Source organism: Octodon degus, unplaced genomic scaffold (genome assembly GCF_000260255.1).
Source record: "Octodon degus isolate 3935 unplaced genomic scaffold, OctDeg1.0 scaffold00261, whole genome shotgun sequence".
In the NCBI taxonomy this organism is placed as follows: domain Eukaryota; kingdom Metazoa; phylum Chordata; class Mammalia; order Rodentia; family Octodontidae; genus Octodon; species Octodon degus.
In genome coordinates, this window is record NW_004524837.1 from 1,236,344 (window position 1) to 1,258,135 (window position 21,792).

The 21,792-nt window shown below is 48.8% G+C and overlaps 1 protein-coding gene across 2 annotated transcripts in view; it reads right to left on the bottom strand.

The window, feature by feature from the left end:
- Positions 1-598: 598 nt before the first annotated feature.
- The window catches only part of Rps6ka2 (ribosomal protein S6 kinase A2), a 225,531-nt gene continuing 204,337 nt past the window's right edge, over positions 599-21,792 (bottom strand). For both annotated transcript variants that reach the window (XM_023706495.1, XM_004646223.2), the window contains exons 15-21: positions 14,484-14,573; positions 12,639-12,797; positions 10,584-10,745; positions 7,123-7,199; positions 5,614-5,731; positions 3,502-3,639; positions 599-2,454 (exon numbers count right to left, since the gene is read on the bottom strand). In XM_023706495.1, the coding sequence (XP_023562263.1) occupies positions 2,329-2,454; positions 3,502-3,639; positions 5,614-5,731; positions 7,123-7,199; positions 10,584-10,745; positions 12,639-12,797; positions 14,484-14,573 (870 nt within the window). In that variant the 3' untranslated portion in view covers positions 599-2,328. The remainder of the gene's footprint in view (positions 2,455-3,501; positions 3,640-5,613; positions 5,732-7,122; positions 7,200-10,583; positions 10,746-12,638; positions 12,798-14,483; positions 14,574-21,792) is intronic.

A 21,792-nucleotide genomic window follows, 5' to 3' on the forward strand; every position in this document is an offset into this window, starting at 1 on the left:
GTGGAGCCTTCTGTGACAGAGGGAGTTTCATTGGATGGGGAGATAAGCACTAATGCTACCCACAGTCACGCACTCCCTACAGCTTGTAAACTGTAGTCACCTGTCCTTGCCTTTAGGATTCTTAAAAGCTGCGTTAAAAGACTTCCATCCATAACTCATCTGGGCCGATTTTCTGTTGGGGGCATCAGGTATCACTGTGCTCTCGGTAGGGGCAGGAAAATCAAGGTATTTTAAGAGACTCTCATCACATACACATCAAGGACAGTTGGGTGATGGTCACCTCCGTCCTTTTGGCATGTTTGTGGCTCAGAATATGAGGCATGCAAAGTGGCATTAGTCAAGGAGGCGGGCAGTGGGCTGCAGGAGCCCACGTGGTATCTGTGTGACGCCCCTCCTGGGTGCTGTGCTCTGCGTCCTTTCCCTGGTTCTTTCCCTGGCATCAGAACACAGGGCCGGAAGGGAACCAACCAAGGCAAGGGCTGAGAACAGCTGAAGGGCAAATCTACACCTGGGTTGCGAGCAGAGGATTTATGAGCTTTGCTCATTTCTAAGAGGAAAATCTGTTACCTAAGTACTATCCACTTTTCCCTAGGTTTTCAATAAGAGTGGAAACAATTCAGATCTAAATCTTAAAGTGACTGGGAAAATCACTTTAGCCCTGGCAAAAAGCACTTTCCACTGAGAAAATATGAACAGTGCCCAATAGGCCATCTGAAGACTGGGACATAATCTGTCCCTCACTTCTTCGTTTTCTGTAGATCGCTCTAAAACACCGTCTCGCGGAATAATTAAAGCTTATGAAATAAGTTTGTATTTTAAGGTCTGAAAACAAACCAAGCTGAGTTATTTTCCAGAATGTAGTGCTTTTGGGGGTTGTGGTGTTGGGTTCCAGAGCAAATCAAGATGGAAGGAAAATGATGGATCATCCGTGGTCTTCTGAGTGCAATCTCGGTGTGGCCCAAGGGGACCTCTCAGTCACTGCTGGGTGTGCAGGGGGTGATTCCTCAGTGGTACCAGGAGCAGGGGCCATGAGCCCCAGGTGATAGTGTTCCCTGTTCCGTTTGGTCAGGGACCCCTGGCTTAGCTCTGCCAGGGGCATCCTCAGGATTCCTGAGGAAGGCTGGGGAACACACACGTCCTTGAGAACTTGGCTGAGCCTCCCGCACAGGAAGGTTCTCACCCCATTCTCCTTCACAAGTAACACATTTGTGTGCACACACCACACCAGGGTAAAGGAAATGCTGATTTAAAAATAGATCTGTGCAACAGAAACACAAAACACAACATAAACCACAGCTTCTACAAAGTGCATCTCTGCTGTTGGTGGCGCTCCTGGCCTTCCTGCCTCCATGAGTGAGTGTTAGGACTAATGACTCCTCCTTTCCCCAGACCTCAGAGGTAGGGATGGGGGAGGTGGCAATGCTCCGTGTTCTGCCCTTCATAGCTTCTCTGCAGACCAGAGTGATGAAGGGAGTGAACATAGCAAAACACTTGCCTTGAGTCCTGTGCAGACCCAGAGAGGTTCTGCTGTCTCTGTCACCAGTGAGCTGGAGACATCAGGGAGCCTTTGCAGGGACAACCTAGACAGAGTGGTGCTGGTTCCCCTCGACTCCTTTCCTTCACAGCGCTCTGTCCAGACCCTGGTGAGATGGAACTGTGAAGTACAGACCCAGCCCACAGCCTCCTGCATGGGCCCTCGGCCCTCACAGCTCAGCAGCGAAGGAGAGAGCAGTCAATGCCTACCTCAAGAGAGAATGGTTCTTTGGACGATTTGGGGCAGGACCAGGCCTCTAACCTGGATGCTCCTATGCCACTCCAGTCATGTGGCTATCAAGACACCAAGACCCTGAGAGGTCCAGATGCCTTCAGCCCCTCAGAGGGGCTTTGCAGTCACCTGACAGGCTCCAACACTGACATCCTTTTCCGTGTAGTAATAAGAACACCGGTGTTGGGCATCTGACCACATTACTGGCTTCAGAGCTGGAAAGAACCTCTCTTTATAACTACACACCATGAAATGGACAGACCAGGACCCTGGGAGTGACCCAGGTTCCACATGGGGTGGTGCGAGGTGATGGCATTCATTTGGTTTGCTTGGGAGTGAGGGAGAGAACAGGCGGCAAGTCCAGTACAGCGAGACTCTGAGGATCACCACAGGACCCTCTTGGGGCCAAGAAGGAAACACAGAGACAGTGAAGGCCAGTTCTGCCTTTGGGTTGGACTTGTGGTCACTTCTGGTGCCTGTGAGCGGGGCCATATCCAATGCCTGGGAGCCTGTGAGGGCACCAGGCAGGACAGCGGGGGCTGGTGTCCAGGTGCTGCTGACCGCTACAACCTTGTAGACGTGAGTCTTTTCATGCCTCTGCGCTGGGCCAGGCTGGATGACAGCACAGGCTCCAGCCGTGGGGCCTGTGGTGTCCTGTTTAGAGCAAAGTAGGTGGCTGCCATTGCACCCTGAAAGAGAAAGCAAAGGTGAACATGGTGCCCTGCCCCTCCTGAGTGGCGTGCTAGGGCCGTGGGACGCGCAGAACCTTGGGCACTGTCCCTGGATTCCTGGGGCCCTGAGGGTAGTGAGTTTGCTGCAGGGCTAGGCATACAGTGGGTCCATATATTTTAATGTCATCACATCCAGTCACCATTTTACACCGGCCTCTGAAGGTGCTTGTGTCTGGGGGGGTAAGAAACGCAGAACTTCGTGAGTCCTATAATGAGGACAGGTGAGCTGCTTGCTGTTGACAGGGGGCCAGGTCTGTTTTGTTTTATTTATTTATTTATTTATTTATTTATTTATTTATTTATTATTTAGTGCAGGGTCTAAGGGGTCTACACGGTCTCACTACACAGGTCCAACTTGTAGTGATTCTCCTGTTTTCAGCTTCCCAAGCGCTGGGATTACAGGCATGCACCACCACGCCCAGTTTCATTCACCGTCTCAGTGTGCCCCAGGGTGGGGCCAGCACCGCAGGTCGGGGATGAACCTCCAACCGTTGCCTCTGCCTAAGTAGGCACTTCAATCTGCTGAGCTATCTCGTCGGCCCTGCCAGGTCTGTTTTAAGGCCTGTTGAGGCCCCAGAAACACAGCCATGGCCAATGCCAGAGACTGTCAGCCTCAGTTTTTGCCACGTTGGAGTAGTCTAGACTGACTTGGTGACCAGGCTTATCCTGGAGTAGCTCCAAATCCTCAGGATGGACCCAGAATAGACCTAACTGGATGACAGCACATCCTGTAGGATGTCAAAAGGGTCCCACCCTCATATAGCTGCCTGAGAGAGGAATGCTGTGCTGGTAAGCAGGGAGCTTTACAGATGGCTGGCCTAGAATTGAGGGCCTGGGAACTTGAGACAACATGGCTGCCAAAGCTGTCACTCTCCCCTGCATGGAAGTTGTCACTCAAATACAAACGCTGACTGTGGCTGCACGTGTGTGATAAAGTGATTTATTGGCACCTAAGGGACACCTACAGTTTCCATGGCCCCTTCAGTCCCCACCGCCATTTGGTACCTTCACTAGGTGGACGTCTTGTCTGCTCAGCTGGCTCTGGGACAGAAGTTCTCTGTTGACAATCCATGGGTGCTTCAGCACTTGCACAGCTGTCAGGCGCTGCTGCGGGTCCACATGCAGCATCTTGGACACAACGTCCTGCAGAGGGTCATGGGCAGAGAGGAAGGGTGCTGGGCTGGCTGGCAGATGCCTAGTGAGAGGCCTTTTACGTCTTTATGGAAAAACCCCATAGCTGTTGTATGGCGACTTGTTTTGGAGTCAAGTGATTACTGTTAGACTTCACATCCAAATGGAAATTAAATGTTAAAATGTTAAATGATACAGGTAAGTTGGTGAAATATTATTTTTTAAAAAAATGATAGAGGAGGCTGAAGTAATCAGTATCCCACAGATACAAGCTAATTGGTAACAATGTATGTAGTTGTATTTTTATCAGGACTTTCTATAAATTCACACATAATCACATAAGCTATCATGTATGCCATCTTACATGCCAGTGGCTCATGTCCAAGCAAGGTAACCCTTATTTTAGTATAACAACAATGAAATTACTAAAACTCGTCTAAGAGCAGAGCTCCACTTTGTACTGCATACTCCTCTTCACAATCTGCGTGTGCTCACACAATGCCGCACGTGTTCAATCTCAGGCATTTTCCATTTGCATCGCATTTCATGAAGACACTTGTACCCCACACGCATCACGTTAGCTGGTCCTCAGATAGGCCTCGAGCAAGCACAGCAGTACTGCTTCCTCCCTCCTCTGCAGTACGAAGCTATCACAGGGATGGGCGCCTTAAGACCCAAGCCACAACTGCCATTCCTACCATATTTAAATAGGAACTAAAGTGAATTTGAACGCATGGATAGTGTGAATTTGAATTGGTCAATAGAATTTCTTTCTCACTGTAAACCACAACAAAGACATACTATGTACTGTAACAATACCTTTTGTTATGGTTCACATCTAAAATGCCCCCCGCAAGCCTCTTGTGGTCACAGGTGGGGCTCCTTGGAGGTGACCAGATCCCAGGTGTGTGATACTCACCAGTGCTTTAATTTGCTGATGAGTTTATAGCTAAATGTGATGTCGGGGAAAAGGTGGGGCACTGGGGGTGTGGCGTGGAAGGGTACACTGCCCCTCACTCCTCCCTAGGTCTCCCTCTGCTTCCTGCCTGCTGTGCCAGGGATGCCTGGGCCATGCCACCCTGCCTTGGAACCAGTCCACTATGGGCTGAAACCTCTGTGAACTGTGAACCAAAGTAAATCTCTCTGTTAAATTGTGGGTGTCAGTGATGAGAGAGTAACACGATGTCTTCTTTAGAAGATATCATTTTTCTGAGAAGAAAAACAAGGCGATTTTTATTTGATGGCATTGACCTCAGTACCTCCTTGAAGAAATGTCTCCTGGAATTGGCACTGTGCCCAGTTCCAGATGAGAAGGTAGAAGCAAAGGGAACAGCACTGACTTGCCTAAGAGCCCGTAGCCATGACACAGCAGGCAGCCGGTCATTCCCACTCAGCCCCTCCAGGATGGAGCAGGGCTACCAGGGAGGAGGGGCGCTCAGTGGCAGAGCACTCGCCCAGCACGTGCAGGCCCTGAATTCCATCCCCAGTCACCTTCCTTCCCCTCAAGACATGCTGTCCACAGTATCACCTGGGACTGGATGTTCTCCTCTTGTCGCTAAACATTTATGCCTATATCTGTGTCTATGTAAATGTCCTATTAGTTCTGTGTCTCTGCAGAACCCTAACTAATATGCTAACAGAAAATGTGATTTTTTTTTTTTTTTTGCTAGTAATTCTTTTAGCTGTAAGACTTAAAGACATCGTGAGAGTAAAATGTGTGCTATTTCTATGGAATGTAGCTCCTGGCTTACACACACACACACACACACACACACACACACACACACACACACACTATGGGGATAGGAAACCTCATGATCAAGAGTTAAGAACCCTGGGAGAGGGCTGGGGAGATAGTTCAGTAGAATAAGTGTTTGCCTGGCAAGCACAAGGTCCTGAGTTCAATCCCCAGTATGGCAAAAAAGAAAAAAAAAATGAATAAAAAAAAAATAAAATAAAATAAAAAACCCTGGGAGGTGTGCTCACTTTTGCAGCATCGGATATGGAGTCCCAGTTCCCCCCAGAGAGGGCGTACTTCCCGCTGCCAATCCTTGCCAAGATCTCCTCAGGAGTGTCATCGGGGCCATTGGCAAAAGGAGTAAACCTGTAGTGAGAGAATAGGTGGGGATGAGCTTGCATTTTACAATATAAAATAAGGTTTGCACTTAATATTGGCACTCTGTTGACGAAGGAAGCAATCATTTCTTTCCCCCTTATTTTCTAAATCCCAGATGCATTGTAAAGCACAGTGTTTTTCCTAACACTATATTCACTTTAAAAAAAAATCTTGGTTGCCAGTGCTAAAGGTTGATGAGGTGGGTGAGGACAAGTCTAGACTTCAAGGCATGAATTTCTTGGGCTCCTTTGGGTCACACTGATGGCAGAGTTGTACAGGGTTCTGCCTGGAGATTGTTTCCATGGTGATGGTATGGCATCATGGATGACAGCCAGAGGTACAAAGTCTGAGGGAGCCGTGGTTGATCTACTGCCAACTCCAGGTTCTTGGGCAAATTAATTCTTTGAACCTCAATCAAAAATGAGTCTACACTCACAGGAACTTGAAGGCCATGCAAGTAAATACGCAGGAAAGGCCAGCCCTGGCCCTTCCTACCCTCCTTGTGAGAGACGCTTCTCCCACACCCACAGAATAAACAAGTACTCGAGTGTGCATTTCCAAGAGGAGGAGTCTTTCGGCCCCCGCACCCAACACATCTCTTAGTGGCTGTGTGAGTGTCAGAGGGACTCAGTGACCTGCGAGAACTTGATGGCTTTCTTTGCCACTGTATCCACAAAGCCCTGTACCCTGCTCCTGAGAGGCCAGCCCCTTGATGGGGACACGAACTACTGATTTATCATGAATTCTTAGAATGCAAGCCAACCTCCTTTCTCCTGCAAGGGCTACAGCAAACAGGATGGATGGTCTACAGTACTCTCTAGTATCTAATAAAATCCTTGGGAACCAGTGAATGTTGTGGGGACTGGGCCCTTCCTGGTGAGAAGGAACCCTGTCAGCCTTGAAGAGGGAAGTGGAGCTGATGTAAAGAAAGGTTCATCCCAGAATTCAGAGCTGCAGAAGCAGAGTTCAGTGGGAACCAAGCATCTAGCCCTGGTCTCGTGCTGATGGAACCATACTTCTTTATGAGGGCCTGGCTGGACATGCCTGAGGCCAACAGGGCTACTGAGGACAGCCATCTTTGAGAGGCTCTTTGACCCAGAAACTCCTAGATGCTTCCTGGCCAGGAGGACCCCTCCAAGGCACAGATGTGGCCCGTGTAGCCAGAAGAATGTAGCCTAGAAGGCAAAGGCCTGGAAGCTTTGCTTCTGATCCTTGAGCTGTGGTTGTACTGAGGCACTAAGGAAGGTGGAAAGTGTTTGCCCCAGCTGGGGCTATTGCTGTGTGATGTGTCCTTGAATTCATTTCTTGGGAATGGACCAGCCTTGCCCTCTACTGAGGAGCATGTCCTTGGTCCCGACACCCTCTGGGCCATCACTTACCCTGCCAGCATGGTGTACAACAGGATTCCCAAGCTCCAGACGTCACATGCCGCGTCATAGCCTTGTCGCTTCAGGACCTGCAAGGGGTGAGAGACATGGGAAGGACTTCAGTAGGGGACTCAGCTGCAGAGATGTTTCCCAGCACACCACAGTGCAGAGTGATGAGGGAAGAAGGCCCCTCACAGCCCACTGAGTGCAGAGAGCCGCGAGGCCTGTGGACAAATGTATAAAGGGTGCCTCTATCTGAGGGCAGAGGAGGTTTTTATAACCTTACCATCTTACTATCTTAACTTTTTTCCCCCTCACACTGGGGTTTGAACTCATGGCCATCACACTGACCAACATCCCCAGTCCTTTTTATTTCTTGTACTGAGACAGTGTCTTGCTAAGTCACTACTTTGCCTGGCTGGATTTGAACTTGCAATCCTTCTGCCTCAGCCTCCTCTACTGTTGACCTTATGTGTTTGTGCACCATGCCCAGCAATCTTAATCATTTTTAAGTGTGTAGTTCAGAGGCCTCAAGCACATACACAGCGTTATGCAGTCTTCAGCACTGCCCCAAAGCAGCCCTGTCTCATCTTCCCAAATTGAAACTTTGGCCCTGCCCAAAGCCAGATCTCCACCACCCTTTCCAGCCTAGAAACCACCATTCTGCTCTCTAGCTTTACAAATCTGACCTCTTTAGGGACTTTATGTAAGGAGACTCCTACTGTGATGGCAATTTTAAAAATTTAAAAATCAGTAGTAGTCTGACACATTTTAGGACAAAACGAGATTGTGCTGCCCACCACATAGCCCATTTGTTAGGCTCACTTGGCCTGGACTGACTACACGGGAGCTAACCTCATGCGGCTCAGGGTGGCTGCACCTAGCTGTGCAGCCTGTACTTTCTTGGCCCTTCCCTGTTTGCCAACTTTCAAGGACTTTATACCCAGCAATGAAGAATAACCAAAGCTACCCAATAAAAATTCACGCTTCTCAGCCTTTGTAACTCCCCCTTACAAAACCTATATAAAATAAGCCCAAGGCCAGCTTAGGGCCGATGCTTGGGAGCAATCCCCCATCAGCTGCCAACATAACGAAGTTGGTTGTCTTCTAACTCCTTGGGCCAGAGTGTTTTCCATTTGGTTTGGTACCGGGTTCTGTACACTACCATAGGCATCCTTTTGTGACTGACGTTTTTCTTGTCATGTGCTGTCCTCAGAGTCATTCCTGTTGTGGCATATATCAGAATTTCCTTCCTTTTTAAGGCTAAATAATATTCCATAGCATACACATTTTGCTTAAAAGCTCATCTAACTTATATGGTTTTGGCTATTGTGAGCAATCCTATTATGAACAAGGGTGGACAAACAGCTTTAATTCTTTTGTGTCTATATCTAGAAGTGGAATCGCTGGATCATATGCTTCACTTTTTGAGGAATCACAAAGGCAGAAGAAATTTAACTTATCCTAAGGTTACATACTTCAATTGTGGACAGTTCCCTTGCTATATTTACAGTTGAATAACAAGGAAGAAGGCAGTATAAATGTTCAGAGATTACTGTGGATTATTGTACTGGTGTTGAACAAAGGGTTAGGAGAGCTGTTTTCCGCTCCTTTGGTCAGTTTCCTTTCACATGCTAAATGACAGCATGCTCACTGGTTAAGACCTAGCTTCATGATCCATTGACTAAGTGATCTGTAAAAGCCCTGTAAACACAATAAGTTTGTTTTTCTGAGTCTAAGAAAGAGGGAGTGGGGCTAGGGAGATAGCTCAGTGGAATAAGTGCTTGCCTAGCAAGTGCAAGGTCCTGAGTTCAATGCCTGGTACCACCCCCCAAAAAATTAAACAACAATGCTTTGTAAATGGTACATTTATAACACAATGCAGTGTACTTCATAAGTAAAAAACTCAATACTGAAGACCCCAGATCGGGCTCCCCCAAATGTGCCTCCTTCTTCATCTGAGGACTGTCGAGCTTCAGTAAATAAGCAGTAGCAGGTGCGGGAAGCTCCTGCCCACTCTGCTGCCTGGAAGCAAGACCTAGGGCTACAGGGATGGAGGGCATGAGGGCATGGGCCCCACCTGGAGCACAAAGCTTACTGCTCAAGATGGCTTCAGACCCTTCTGCCTCATGTGTGCCAGGCAACCGCAGCGACTGGCTCTGCCAGCAGCCGTTTTCTGCCCTCTCATGGGTCACTACTTCCAGCACCTCAAAGTCCTCCTCCTTGCCCCGCCCTTCTCTAAGCATCCACTGCTCTGTGTTGAAGATGCCACAGAAGCCAAGTGCAAAGCCACCTCTTTGAGCATCGCCCCTCCCTGGGTGTCTCCATGTACTTGTGAACCAGCCATACTCAGTCCTGTGTTTCTCTTGCCAGTCTGAGATTTGGACTAGACTAGACCATATAAGGGCTGAGGAAAAATTACTTTCCCTCCCAGCAACACTCCCTGTTAAACACTATACAACTAGGGAATCAGGGAAAGTTGTTTGTGGAGGGGCACACATTGTTCATGTGTTTGAATGACCCCTAACGATGGCCTCTCGGCCCACTGCCCAGCTGCATGTTCCAGGACACAGGAACACTGTTACTGGGGATCAGTCGTCAGGGTTCCTCTCAACTCCTGGGCCACTGAGAACTGCCAGGCTGCCTTTTTCTCAAACTTGTCACTTGGCACACTCAGGCTGGAATAGTTTGGATAGTTTCATCCGGGATTCCCGGAGTTAAGTCCCCTTCCACCTCCACCCCACTCAGCTCAGCAGCAGCGCCAGCCCTGCCACTCCGCTCCTCCATCTACCATCAGCTCACATGAAGGAGTTTCACATACATGGTAGTGCTGTCAGGACCTAGTGGAAAATAGCCCCAGAGAACATGAAAAGGGGGCCTCACAAGATGCCTAGGCTGAGGTTCTCTGGGACAGGCCCAGGAGCAGACAGGGTCCTGTATATACATGTGAGCTTTTAGCTGCAAGTTGCTAGGGAACCTGGTGTTCTTAAATTCAGTGCCTGTTAACTTGGTTCTGCCAGAGAAGGCAACATGGAACAGGAACTATGGTGCAGAAAAAGCTTGTAACTTCAGTCTCCTTCCTGGAACAAATGGGTCTGATCACAGACAACCCATCAGCTCTGTGTCCCCACGTATTACACCTCGGCCTCACTTGTAAAAGATATGCACATTTGAACTAAGCTGTCTACAGTGGGATGACAATTTTTCAGTGACAGTGTCACCATATGAAAGTTTTTCAGGTATGAAAAGAAAATGATACAGTTAACCACAGGAGGAAGCTTAGCTGACTTCTGGGAGAGTCTGCTCTTCTTTCTGTCTCTTTATAAGAGGTCCTCACATCCTTCTGAATGCACTGCTGGGACCCACCAGGTCATCACTGCCACCTGACCCTCTGGCCACTTTGCACACAGGAGCAGCAGGGAGTTCTCTTTTGGGCTTGCTGTCTTTCCTAGGGAGGGCTCGGGGGACCTCACCTCAGGGGCCACAAAGTTGGCTGTATAGCAGGGGGTCATCAGCAGCCCGTTCTCAGCACGCAGCTGTTTGGCGAAGCCAAAGTCACAGATGCGGATGGATTCAGGGTTTCCAGACTCATCCATGTACAGAATGTTACTGGGTTTCAGGTCCCGGTGTACAACCTGGAGGGCAGGAAATGTCACACAATGACAGCAGGAGAGAAGAGGAGTGCTTGGGAGAGACTGTTTGCTCAGGGACAGGTCCTGCAAAGAGGTGCAGTACCCCATCTGCCTCTGGCCATAGGTGACCACGTCCTCACCACCTGCTGTTGCAGGGAGTGTCCGAATAAGGATGTAAACAAGTACCTGTCTTGGGAGGGAACTTCTCATTGGAGCCAGTACAGTAAAGGACCTAAGTAGTGAGTGTAGGAGTGAAAGGATTTCCCAAGGTTGCTCTCAGTACCTAAATATCTACCCCGTGCCACCTGAATGCCCAGCACTGTCAGGTGCATGGCAGGCCCAGCCTGTGCTCTGCTGTTTGTGGGCATTCCAACTCCTTGAGGCAAACGGCAGGACCAGGGCTACACAGACATAGCAACTGTGCCCCTTAAAGAACCAGCATTCCCAGCACACTCCACAGAGACAGTGACAGCTGCCACAGTGGCAGGGCCAGGGACATCTCAAAGCAAAGTGGCTATTTAGGGCACAAAGGGATGTCTTCTGAGGAGACAGAGCGCCATTGTAGGGCCATGTGGTGTGTGCCTTCAAACGGCTGGGGCCAGAGCGTCTCAGTTGTCCTGTTACAGCCCAGTGAGAACATCTGCAAGGGAAATTAAAGGGACATGCTCCGGCAATGTCTGGCTTGCAGACTCCTGGGGACAGGGAAATGAAAGACCCAGTCTCAGTTCTGTCAACTCCTTCATGAAGCAGAAGAACTCTTTGAAAGCCTCAGCTAGAGGGCTGTCTCTAGTGCTTGTCTTCTGGGAAAAACTGTATGCAAAACTCGTGCTACAGCAGGAGTCCTTGTGTGGTCCTGAGAGCATATTCTGTCCAGAGATGAGCTCTTTTTGAAGGTTCACAACCTTGCATACACTGCTGGCCATGGCAGCATGGCTTGCTTCATGACCATCATGAAGACAGTTGGGCATGAGGAATGGAAAAAAAGGGTGACTGAGCGTCAGGCCTGGGTGTGGTGTCATGCTAAGCTGTGACATGGGAGGAGCCTCAACCTTCTTAGGAGCTGGTCCCTTCACCTGCACAATGAGCATCTTCTGTGCTTTGCAATTCAGTAAGGAAAAGTTCAACACAGCTCAGGCATTTGAGGGTTTTCTGAACCTCAGCTGTCATTATCATTTCTGTTGACAATGTTCCTTTGTGTTGGTTAATAAATTTGGCTTTGTGCACTGCAAATAATGAAAAATTTAAATATCATTTAACAAGGCCAGAGTTTGCTCGCCCATTCCTGAAAATAGTCTAGGTGAGTCTGATTTATTAATGTAGCTCTAGGGTACACTGTATATACAAATTATTTTAGACCCAAATTATTTTAGACCCCACAATATGCTGTTCTGGCATACTGACTATTTCAAGCTTCAGTAATTGAAGGAAGTGGATGGGAACGCTCTCTGACCTCTGCCTATTTACTTAAAAACAAGACACAAACTGATAAAGGTGTCTGCCTCCCCTTTCTACCAGGAAGGACAGAAGTTAATCACCAGAGACGATCTAGACCGCTGCTAGCCTGACCTGGAACAAACCTTTCTTGGCAGCGTCTGCTGGTTCCTGTGCATTTACCTGCTCAATTAGCTGCCCTAGAATAACGATCTGTTTGTGTTTCTCTTGCTCTTCTGCCCTTTGTCACTCTCACTTATAGAGCCTCAGCCCGTGGGCCTCAGAGGGAGGGCAAAGAACGCTCTTCCTTGCTCTGTCCTCAGGGAGGCTGACAGCACAAGAGACAGACTGTGGTCTGGGAGGGACTTGGCACAGTCGGAAGACCTGCCTGGGGCCTGCAGCTCCTCCATAGCCTCGGTTCTCCCGTGGCTGTTCCCGAGGCTGCTCTGGCTGCCATGGCCTTACCCCCTGGGAATGCAGATAGTCCATGGTCTTGGTGATGGTGCACAGCACATCGCTGGCCTCGCGCTCTGAGAAGCACCGCTGCCGGAGGATGCGGTCCAGAAGCTCCCCGCCACGCATCAGCTCCATCACCAGGTACACGTACTTGCCGTCGTCATACACCTATGAGCCCAGAGGGTTTACACGTAAGCTTCGGGACCACCATCACCAGTGCCACTGCCCAGCTGCCTGCTACTATGACAGATGGGGAGGAGACCAAGGCTGTAGCTCATGATCCCTGGAATAAGAGCAAGTACGTAGGAGTTGGGCCTCACGCCAGGGTAGCCCTTCTTGGGAAGAGAACAGCTCTGATACACTCCTGCTAGGGGAGGACATGTCAAGCAGGCTCCCATGCAGTGGCTGGGGCTGCACAGAAATGTCAGTGATGCTGCCACCTCCGGAAGGCAGAAGTATATAGCATGGATGCGCACGTGCCCTGGCGCTGCCCATGTTGTCCTCTAGGGCCAGCCAAGCTCTCCAGATTCCTGTGTGCATGGATATTCCAGTTACACAGGTCTTGGGGGGCACCCTGCACCACTGAGCAGCCCTGGGAGGCATCTGCTTCTCCCTCACATCACTGCCATGGACGGTACCAGGAGCCACGGCGGCAGGATCTGGAGCTACATCACCTGACTGGTGCCACTTTTATCTCAGAGAAGGGACAGAAAAGGGCTGATTCTAGGGCAGTGGCTTAAATCTCTTGCACTCAACATTAAAAAACAACCACAGCAAAACTCTGGCTATTTTTGTGCCCAGTCGCCTTGCACGGAGGACCCCACAGGCATTAAGAACCAAGGACTTGATGCAAGGGACTGAAATAGGCTTACTTTTGGCTTGTTGATCATCATTTAATCAATGCATTTTCAGAACAAATTAGTAATTTGCCTGACTTTGAACTTAATAAAAGGGAGAAAGTTAATTTTGGAGTGTTTATTTTTGAGTTTATGAACTCCAACAGTCTACTTTTGCAAACTGAAAAATGATGACATCACTGAATCACTCATCCCCAAAGTAACTGAAATGGGCTGCAGGTTCAGGTAGTTCTCAGATGAGTTGGTTTTTTCTTGCCAATCTTACATTGGAAACAGCATTGAATATGTACAGTGGGGAGATGGCTGTAAACCTGGGTGATGGTGAGGGCTTCACCTAAGCCTTCTGGATATAGGACACTGGTTTACTTTGCCCCTCAGTAGTAAACTGAACCCTGAAGCTCTCTTACTCCAGAGACTACTGGCCAGAAGGGACACTGAGTTGGCCTTGGCATCCTGAGGTCCTGGGCCCAACAAAACTATCTTTCCTTCCTAGGCCTAAACCCTGCACTCCTCAGGCGTTCTGTTGTACACTTGCTGACTAGCTACGTGTGGCAAACTCCTACTCCATCCCCTCTCACCAAAGACTGGGACCAGCAACTACCCACAGAGAGAGCCAGAGAAGCTTCAAGAAGCTGCATGAGCCGGCTGGGTCTGGGCCTCCCCTCACTCCCAGAATTCTCACCTCTTTTTCTGTTATAGTTGTGAAAGTCCATGACACGGCTGGGTTATGAGTCACACTAGGTACCATCTCCTCTGTTACGTGGCTGTGCTGTGTGATTTATGTGTAGCAGGGAGCACCCAACACATACACATACAAGTCTTACAAATTGGGTGACCAGCTCCAAGGGAGTCTGTGGTACGTAGTGTGGAACTGGCTTTGGCAAGTAATCGAACATTAGACATGTATGGAGAGCTTGTGAAAAATAAGTGGTAGTGTTCCTGTCAGCTGAAGAAACCAAGAGCAGAGGCACTGAGGCCACTTCCCAAGACCACTCACATCTTTGAGGGTGATGATGTTGGGGTGCTGGCCGTACCGCAGGAGGATCTCGATCTCTTCTGAGGGATCTCTTTTACTCTTATCGATGATCTGGAACAAATACAACATATGACAAAGATAAGTTTACTTTTAGGCTTTTAGGCAGGTTTCTGGTGGATCTTTCAGAGAAGAATGCCAGACCCCAGTGCCCTCACCATGTCCTCACTGGCCCCTCTAGCCTCACACATGACAGGACTACATAAACTCTCCAAGACCACTACATTCAGAGCCAGGCCTTTTTTCTTCTCTAGCATGAGTCACATTTATCTGAGGTGGCATAGGGTGAATGTTTAGTGAAAAACATAATTTCTTACAGTAAAACACCCCTAGCTATCAGTCTCCCTCATAATACCCCATCTTCAGACTCACTCATACCACTAAACTGCTACTTTCTGAAGCAGTTCTGGAAATCCTCTTTCATGAATATTAGATGTGATCAAAACTATGGTGGATGCTGCCTCTGAGTGCCATCCAGTGGAAAGGGGGACTTACAAAACTATTCTGGGATCTCATTCACCACATTCCCTGGACCTGGCAGGCTCTGGGCCAGGCAGCTGAGCTTCCTGGGTGAATCCTTAACCACTGTATATGTCAGGCATTTTCTGCAAGCTACACACCCATAACTCCATGAGGTGAGGTTCACAACTCTCACCAAGAAGCACCAGGAAAGGAGAGCAGGCTGGCTTTGCCTCAGGGGTGAGGCACAGGAAGGCTTTTCTCATTTCAGGACCCTCCACACCCAGCACTTGTACCCAGTGTCTTAGGACAGTAGATAAAATTACTTCATCCCATGAAAATAGTTGGCTTTCTACAACAGAATGCCATGAATCCAAGACTGTCTTGAGATATGAAATTCCCACTGGCAAAAGATGGCTGATACTTCAGGAGGTTCCTTCCTTAAGCCCAGGCCCCACTGCTCTGTAGAGAGGGAGCTGGTGTTATGGTTTGTGTCTAGATGTCCCCACAAAGCCTCATGCAGTCTTAGGAGTGGGCATCTAGAGTTTGTGATTGATCCCAGTACTGGGATTAAGGGTGTGAGTGCTACACTTGCTCTAGGGCAGGTAGCCTGCATACACTATAAGAAACAGAAAGAGGTCTTTCTTGCACTCCCTCTCCCTCCCCCTCCCCCCTTTCACCTTCCCCATTTCTTCTTCCCCTCTGCCTCTCTTGTTATTTTTGCTCTCTTCCACTGAGTGAACTGCTGCCCCTCTGCTAAGCCACCCTGCCTTGGAGCCGGCAAATTACGGACTGAAAGCTTTACAAACTGAGCTAAATAAACGTTTTCTGCTCTGAACTTTGTGCATCAGGTATTTTGTCTCAACAATGAGAGAACAATAACCAAGATAGCAGGTGAGGCAAGGGATGACTTATGTGACAGTGATGGCACACAGGTTACAAACAACACCCAAGACAGAAGACAGGTCATTAGAACGCCTTCCTAACAGCCATGTGTACTGTGCTTGTGTCTTAGCTCCTCTTAAGTTTAAAGTTTTCACTCTGGAGAATGTGCAGCCATGTCACCAACAAAGTATGGGGATGATTTGCTCTTGTAACACTGAGGCCTCTAAGTGGAGCCTTGCATGAAAGTCAGTTTCTTTTTCTTAGATGAACTCAAGATGTCAAAGACTTTGACTTTCTTAGATGTCAAAGACTACTATAGTAGTCTTTGACACACTACTGTTACTTGGTGACCCCTTCCCCATGGCTCTCACTCATTGTTATAAAAGGCCTAAAGTTCTGGCCCATGGCTGTTTTAAAGGGCAGTCTATCTCAACTGGTTATATCCATGCTGTGCAAGGCCTACAAGCAGCCTTGGATGACAAATAGGCAGGCTGGTAAGGCACCCTTTGCAACACAAACTCTCTCCTTGGGCTGATTTAATTTCATAAAAGGGGATTCCTCTTTCTGGGGGTGAGCCAGCACATAGTTCTGCAGGAGAAACACTTATAAAAGGTTCATGAAGCTGGGCATGGTAGTATAATCCCAGCACACTAGGAAGCTGAAGCTAGAGGATCAAAAGTTTGAAGCTAGCCTGGGCAACATATAAAGACCCTGCCTCAAAATAAAGAATATCCAAATATACTTCACATATCCCCCCCCCCAACTATACACTCAGGGGGATGTGAGACAAGAGGAATTGTGAAGGGAATGGTTAAAGGATATTCTGTGCATGCACAACTCTGCTAAAGTGAAATCCATTAATCTGTGTAACCAATATGCATTAATAAAAAAGTACGAAAAAATAAATTTAAGAAGTGCTGGGGATATAACTCAGTATGAAGGCTTTGAGTTCAGTCTACAGTAGTTCTGGAGAGAGAGAGAGAGAGAGAGAGAGAGAGAGAGAGAGAGAGAGACAAGAGACAGAGAGAGACAGAGACAGAGACAGAGACAGGGACAGATTAGCACAGTTAACATGGGTGACCTTTCTAAAGTGCTATGAGCCTGTCTTTGCAGTCCTTGGAAGGGCCTCGGCCTAGAGGGCCTGAACTCCTTCCCAGCTACCCTTACCTGGGGTCTGCCTTTATAATTTGAGAAGTTTAAAATACATTCATGAACTTAAAAAAAATCAGTAGCAGATCCATTTTTTTCCAAAGATCATGTCATGATAAAGTGAAATATTTTTAGCATGAATATGTTTGGTTCCCTCTCAAAGGAACAGGATGCAGAATACACAGAAAAGAGGAAGCCTGTCCTGTGCAGCCAGGGACACTCCTCAAGACAGACGCGGCACAGATGCATCCCTTGCTCAAGTGCTTTAAACCTGGGGAAGGAATGGAAGCAGACACTTCTTCCATATGCACACACAAATAGCCCTGAATAACCTCGGCTTCCTGTAGGGAGGGGAGCCTGTACTAGGGCCCCCAGTAGGAGACTGGCTGTATTCTTTGGTACAGTTTTTGAATTCCAAATGTGACTACTTTATCTATTAAAAAAAAAAAAAAAAAGACATATGAAGGCAAAGTAACTATTACAGGAGCTGCTATTACACCTGAGATTCTGAATGGTAGGGTTGTTTACCCAACTATCTATTTTATTCCTTCATGTTCTTTTGTTGTATTGTGAGAAAACGTCTTATTTATACTAATAACTATGTATAATTAATAAGTTGTTTTAAAAAAAACTTACAGTTGTACCAACATTTGAGAAATATTTTAAAATTATGATAAAAGTTGACCTGCATGTGAGACAATGAGGGACCACCCACAGTGGCATAGGAGGGTGGGACAACAAAATAAAGCCCTGGGTATGCTAAACTGTGCCTCTTTGTAGCATGGCATGTTTCAACCGACCACCAGGACATCTCAATAAAACCACAGAAGCAGAATGTCTGCATGAAATGCAGAACTGTTCCCATGGTTCGGTGTCCTCGTTGTCAGGAACTGGGGCAGCCTTGTGCATCTCCCCAAGTGCCAGTATGATTGAATTGGCATGTATTGATTGCTTCACACCCCATACAGTACACCCACCATACAAATGCGATATTTTCATGGTGGGCATAAAATACAGCCACACTTCCTGCTCCGAAGATGGACCAAGTGGCTATGAGCTGCCACACTTATGCTCCTGAACATCACTTTCATTTTTTGTCTCTGAATCCTCCCTGTATGTTGATGCCACAGAGCACAGCAATGCTTACAATGATATCAGGGTAGAAAGACCCCTGGAAAGCATCAGCAGCCACACAATGGCCGCTGGAGGAGGGCGGTGATGGGACGGCGTGATGGGAGGGCATGATGGGACGGCTTGATGGGATGGCGTGATGGGACGGCGTGATGGGATGGCGTGATGGGACGCTTGCCGAAGTGCAGCTGGAGGTGATGGGAACTTGCGAGGGACATGCTGTGCCCAGCGGTGCGCAGCCATTGCCTCGAAGGCCCACAGGCTGTGCGACATCCCTCAGGAAGGAACACTGGGTGTTGGAAAACCTCACTAATCCCCTCTAGCTGCAGAACTGTCTGAGGCAGAGGACACGGCCAAGGAACTGGGATGTGGCTCCCAGTGTTAGGGAGCAGGAGGTATGTGGGGAAGATGGAGGCCCCGACCCCCACTGAAGGGCTTTCCTGCCGCAGACCTGTGACTGGAGTGGGCTCTTACCCCACCAACCTTCCTGCTTTCCACTTTCTCCCAATCTGGGTCATTTCAACCCTGCCTGGGCAACTGGGTCCCACACACAGGCCAGATTTGTTCTAATCCAGGTTTAATCTCGACATTGTCACAAGTGCTTTTGCGTGTCTGTGTGACTTTTTTGGAAAAGCCTTTTTGCTTCCTTTGGTTTTCCTGTTTGTAAGGATGGTGAGTTGTTTGAGAGGGTGAATGAGAGAAAGTGGCAGTTGGTGTGACTCAGCTGCAGTGAACTGGGGACAGCGTGGTCCAGGAAATGGGTTTGGAGCCCATGTTCAGAAACATCAAGCGACCGTCAGTGAAATGCTTCTCAGTGACGTTGGTTTCTTGGCATTGATAGTGTTGGATTCTTTCTAATTAGAGCTAGCTGTGGTGTAACAAGTTCTTTATTCCGAAAATAATATTATTTTATAATCTTTATAATGGACTGAAACCTAGAAAGGGATTGTGTGTGAGTGGGAGCCAGCCTCCTGTCCCCAAGGGCATGCTCCATGACACTGATGACCAGGAAGACAGGCTTGGACGGGGAAGAGATGGTCCTGCCTCTCTCCTCCTCATTGCCACCTGGCAACAGCTGTGCAGGAAGGCCACCTGTCAGAGAGGCCACCACCTGGGGGGCAGGGGATGCTGTATAACATGTTGCGTGTGTCCCCTCTCCTTAGAAGTGCTAAGTCAGTGTCTGCACCTCCAGGGAGTACCTGTGGCTTCCATAATCAATGGCATAGGATGACAGTTTTTCTCAGTGGGTGAGCACGTAGACCTAGGTCAAAAGCAGTTACTCCTGGTGGCCAGAGCTGGCACAGACCAGGCTGGGCTCCACTGACATGTCTCTCCCCTCCTTTTTGGTGTCTTGATCTCTCCTGTCTTTCTCATCTCTCTCCACCACTAGAAATGTTCCTCGGCATTGACTGAGGCTGTGTGGTGAGTTCAGGGACTTCCTGGACATTTGTGTCCTCTCACTTGTCACAGGATCAGTATTATGTTTGACGTAAGGTAGGAGAGCATGTAATTACTTGAAAAATCTAACAGATACTTTCTCCTGCAAAATTAGCTTAAACAAATCACATAGAGAAAGACCTCTCATGTTTCCCTTGTAGAAAAAAATTAAAATTTCCATGCCAATCAGTCCTTCTAAAAATAAGCTGCATTCAGGCCAAGCATCTGCTTTAATTACATTTCTTTTTTGGTTCACAAGTTATGCACACACTATGAAAATGAGCACAGATGTGGGAGCACTGTTTTGCACGGCCTGGTGTGGATCCCAGTGGGTCTTCTGGTGGGAGAGGAGGCTTGGTCCCAGGGCAGTGTATGGTAGCTGTACCTATCACTAGGGATAAGAACTGGGTGACACATGCCTCGGTATGGTTTTTCTGGGTCTCTATTTTCATCCAATTCAATTGTCCCTGCAAGCTTAGGTGTTTTAACAATAGCACAACAGCGTGCTACAGAAAGGCCCCACCCCCTCCTGAAGCCCAGGTTCCCTCCAGACAACTCAGCCACTGCTGACACACAGGCCCATCTCCAGGCAAAGGAGGGGTCTGCATGCCTGTGTCCACGTGGGCTGTCTGAAGATGAAATGGGCCAAGAGAACATGCTAAAAGCACAGAAGATTTCATTTAATTTCTGATTCTTAGCTACATTCCACTTTTTGCTATAACTTCTGGTTCTGTGATGACACATTTCCTAAATGGCTGGACTACGAGCTTCCTGAGGGGAGGGCTGTGCTCACCAGGGGCCTAGCATGGCGCCTGCCCTCTGCTGAGTAAAACTGTGGCTGCAGCCCAGTGCAATCTGCTTCCTGTATGTGATGATCTAGGCAGAATCAGTATGATCCTCAGCCCAGAAGTGTTCTGAATAATTTTATTATAATCTTGAGGAAAAGAACAAATTTGAAGTAAAGCTCCTAGTAACACTCATCCTTGGTGCTACCAAGTAACGTAACGCAGGGTGACTTGGCTTCCTCTTGTGTCTACTGAAGTGTGGTTTGCTCCCTCTGGCGCCCGACATTCTTGGACCTGTCCCAAAAGCCTCAGAGGCTCGTGCTCTCTGAGGACCACACCCAGGCAGACAGGCAGCCCACAGACAGGTCGAGGTGGTGAGCAGGGCAAGGAGGGGAGTGCAGGTGCAGGAGAAACGAGGGACGGGGCAGTGGGGAGGGCTTCAGAAGAGACCCCAGCCCGTGCACAGTTTGCAGGGTGAGACTGCTGTCTGCAGGAATGGTGTTGCAGGCACAGGGACGAATGGAGGAGCGTTGTGTGTTCTGGGAAGAGTGTAGACTCAGGCCAGTGGAAGGGCTGGGTCAAGGAGACCGTTCTGAGCCAGCACGGTAGCAGCAAGGACTCTTGACCCCAGCTGTGTGAAAGTGATCTACTGGAGGTGGGGTTTAAGTAGAAAAGACTGAGATGTCCCCTCTGTTTAACTTAGTCTGCATATAAAAAATAGACAACACCAGGCAAAGGCTTGACCCTGGGGTGCTGCGTGGAAGGTGGGCCCGGTCCAGCTGCCCACTGGCACAGAGGAATATGGCTGTGTATGGGGTGCTGGGATATTTGCTAGCACCATGTGCTGTTCTTGTAGATGCCAGACTTGCACTTGTCACACATTTTGAAGCACGGCCCACTGCCCTATCCCATATCAACACCATGCCAAAGCGCTACTTCCTGATCTGGCTTGGCACTAAGGCACAGTACAAAGGGAGTGCTAGGGTCCCCGAACACCATCAGCAGACAGAGCTGTGAGCAGGCAAGAGGAGCGCACAGGGGCTGATGCCAAGAGCATCCTGGGCTTTTGGCGCACTAGCTGGAAATCTTCCGGGACACACGGGGGCCGTTAGTCCTCTAGCAGCAACGCTGTTCACTGGTGTGGGTGATGATCCGACTGTGTGGTGAGAGCTGGTGAGGCGGCCGCGCAGTGCTCTTGGCAAGGCCGTGCCAAGAGCTCTGGCCTGTGTTCACTGTCACCATCCTTCTCATGGCACTGCCATTGTGCCCAAGTCTCAGTGCTGCCCCGTGGCTCCTGCGCCTGCCCTTGTGAGTGCTGGCTATTGGGCTCTTCGTCCTGCTCAGTTTCTGTGGGGCTTGCAAAAGAGGCCAACATGGTGACACTGGTGCCTCTGCAGTGTAGCTTAGATCTGTACCCACCAGCCGCA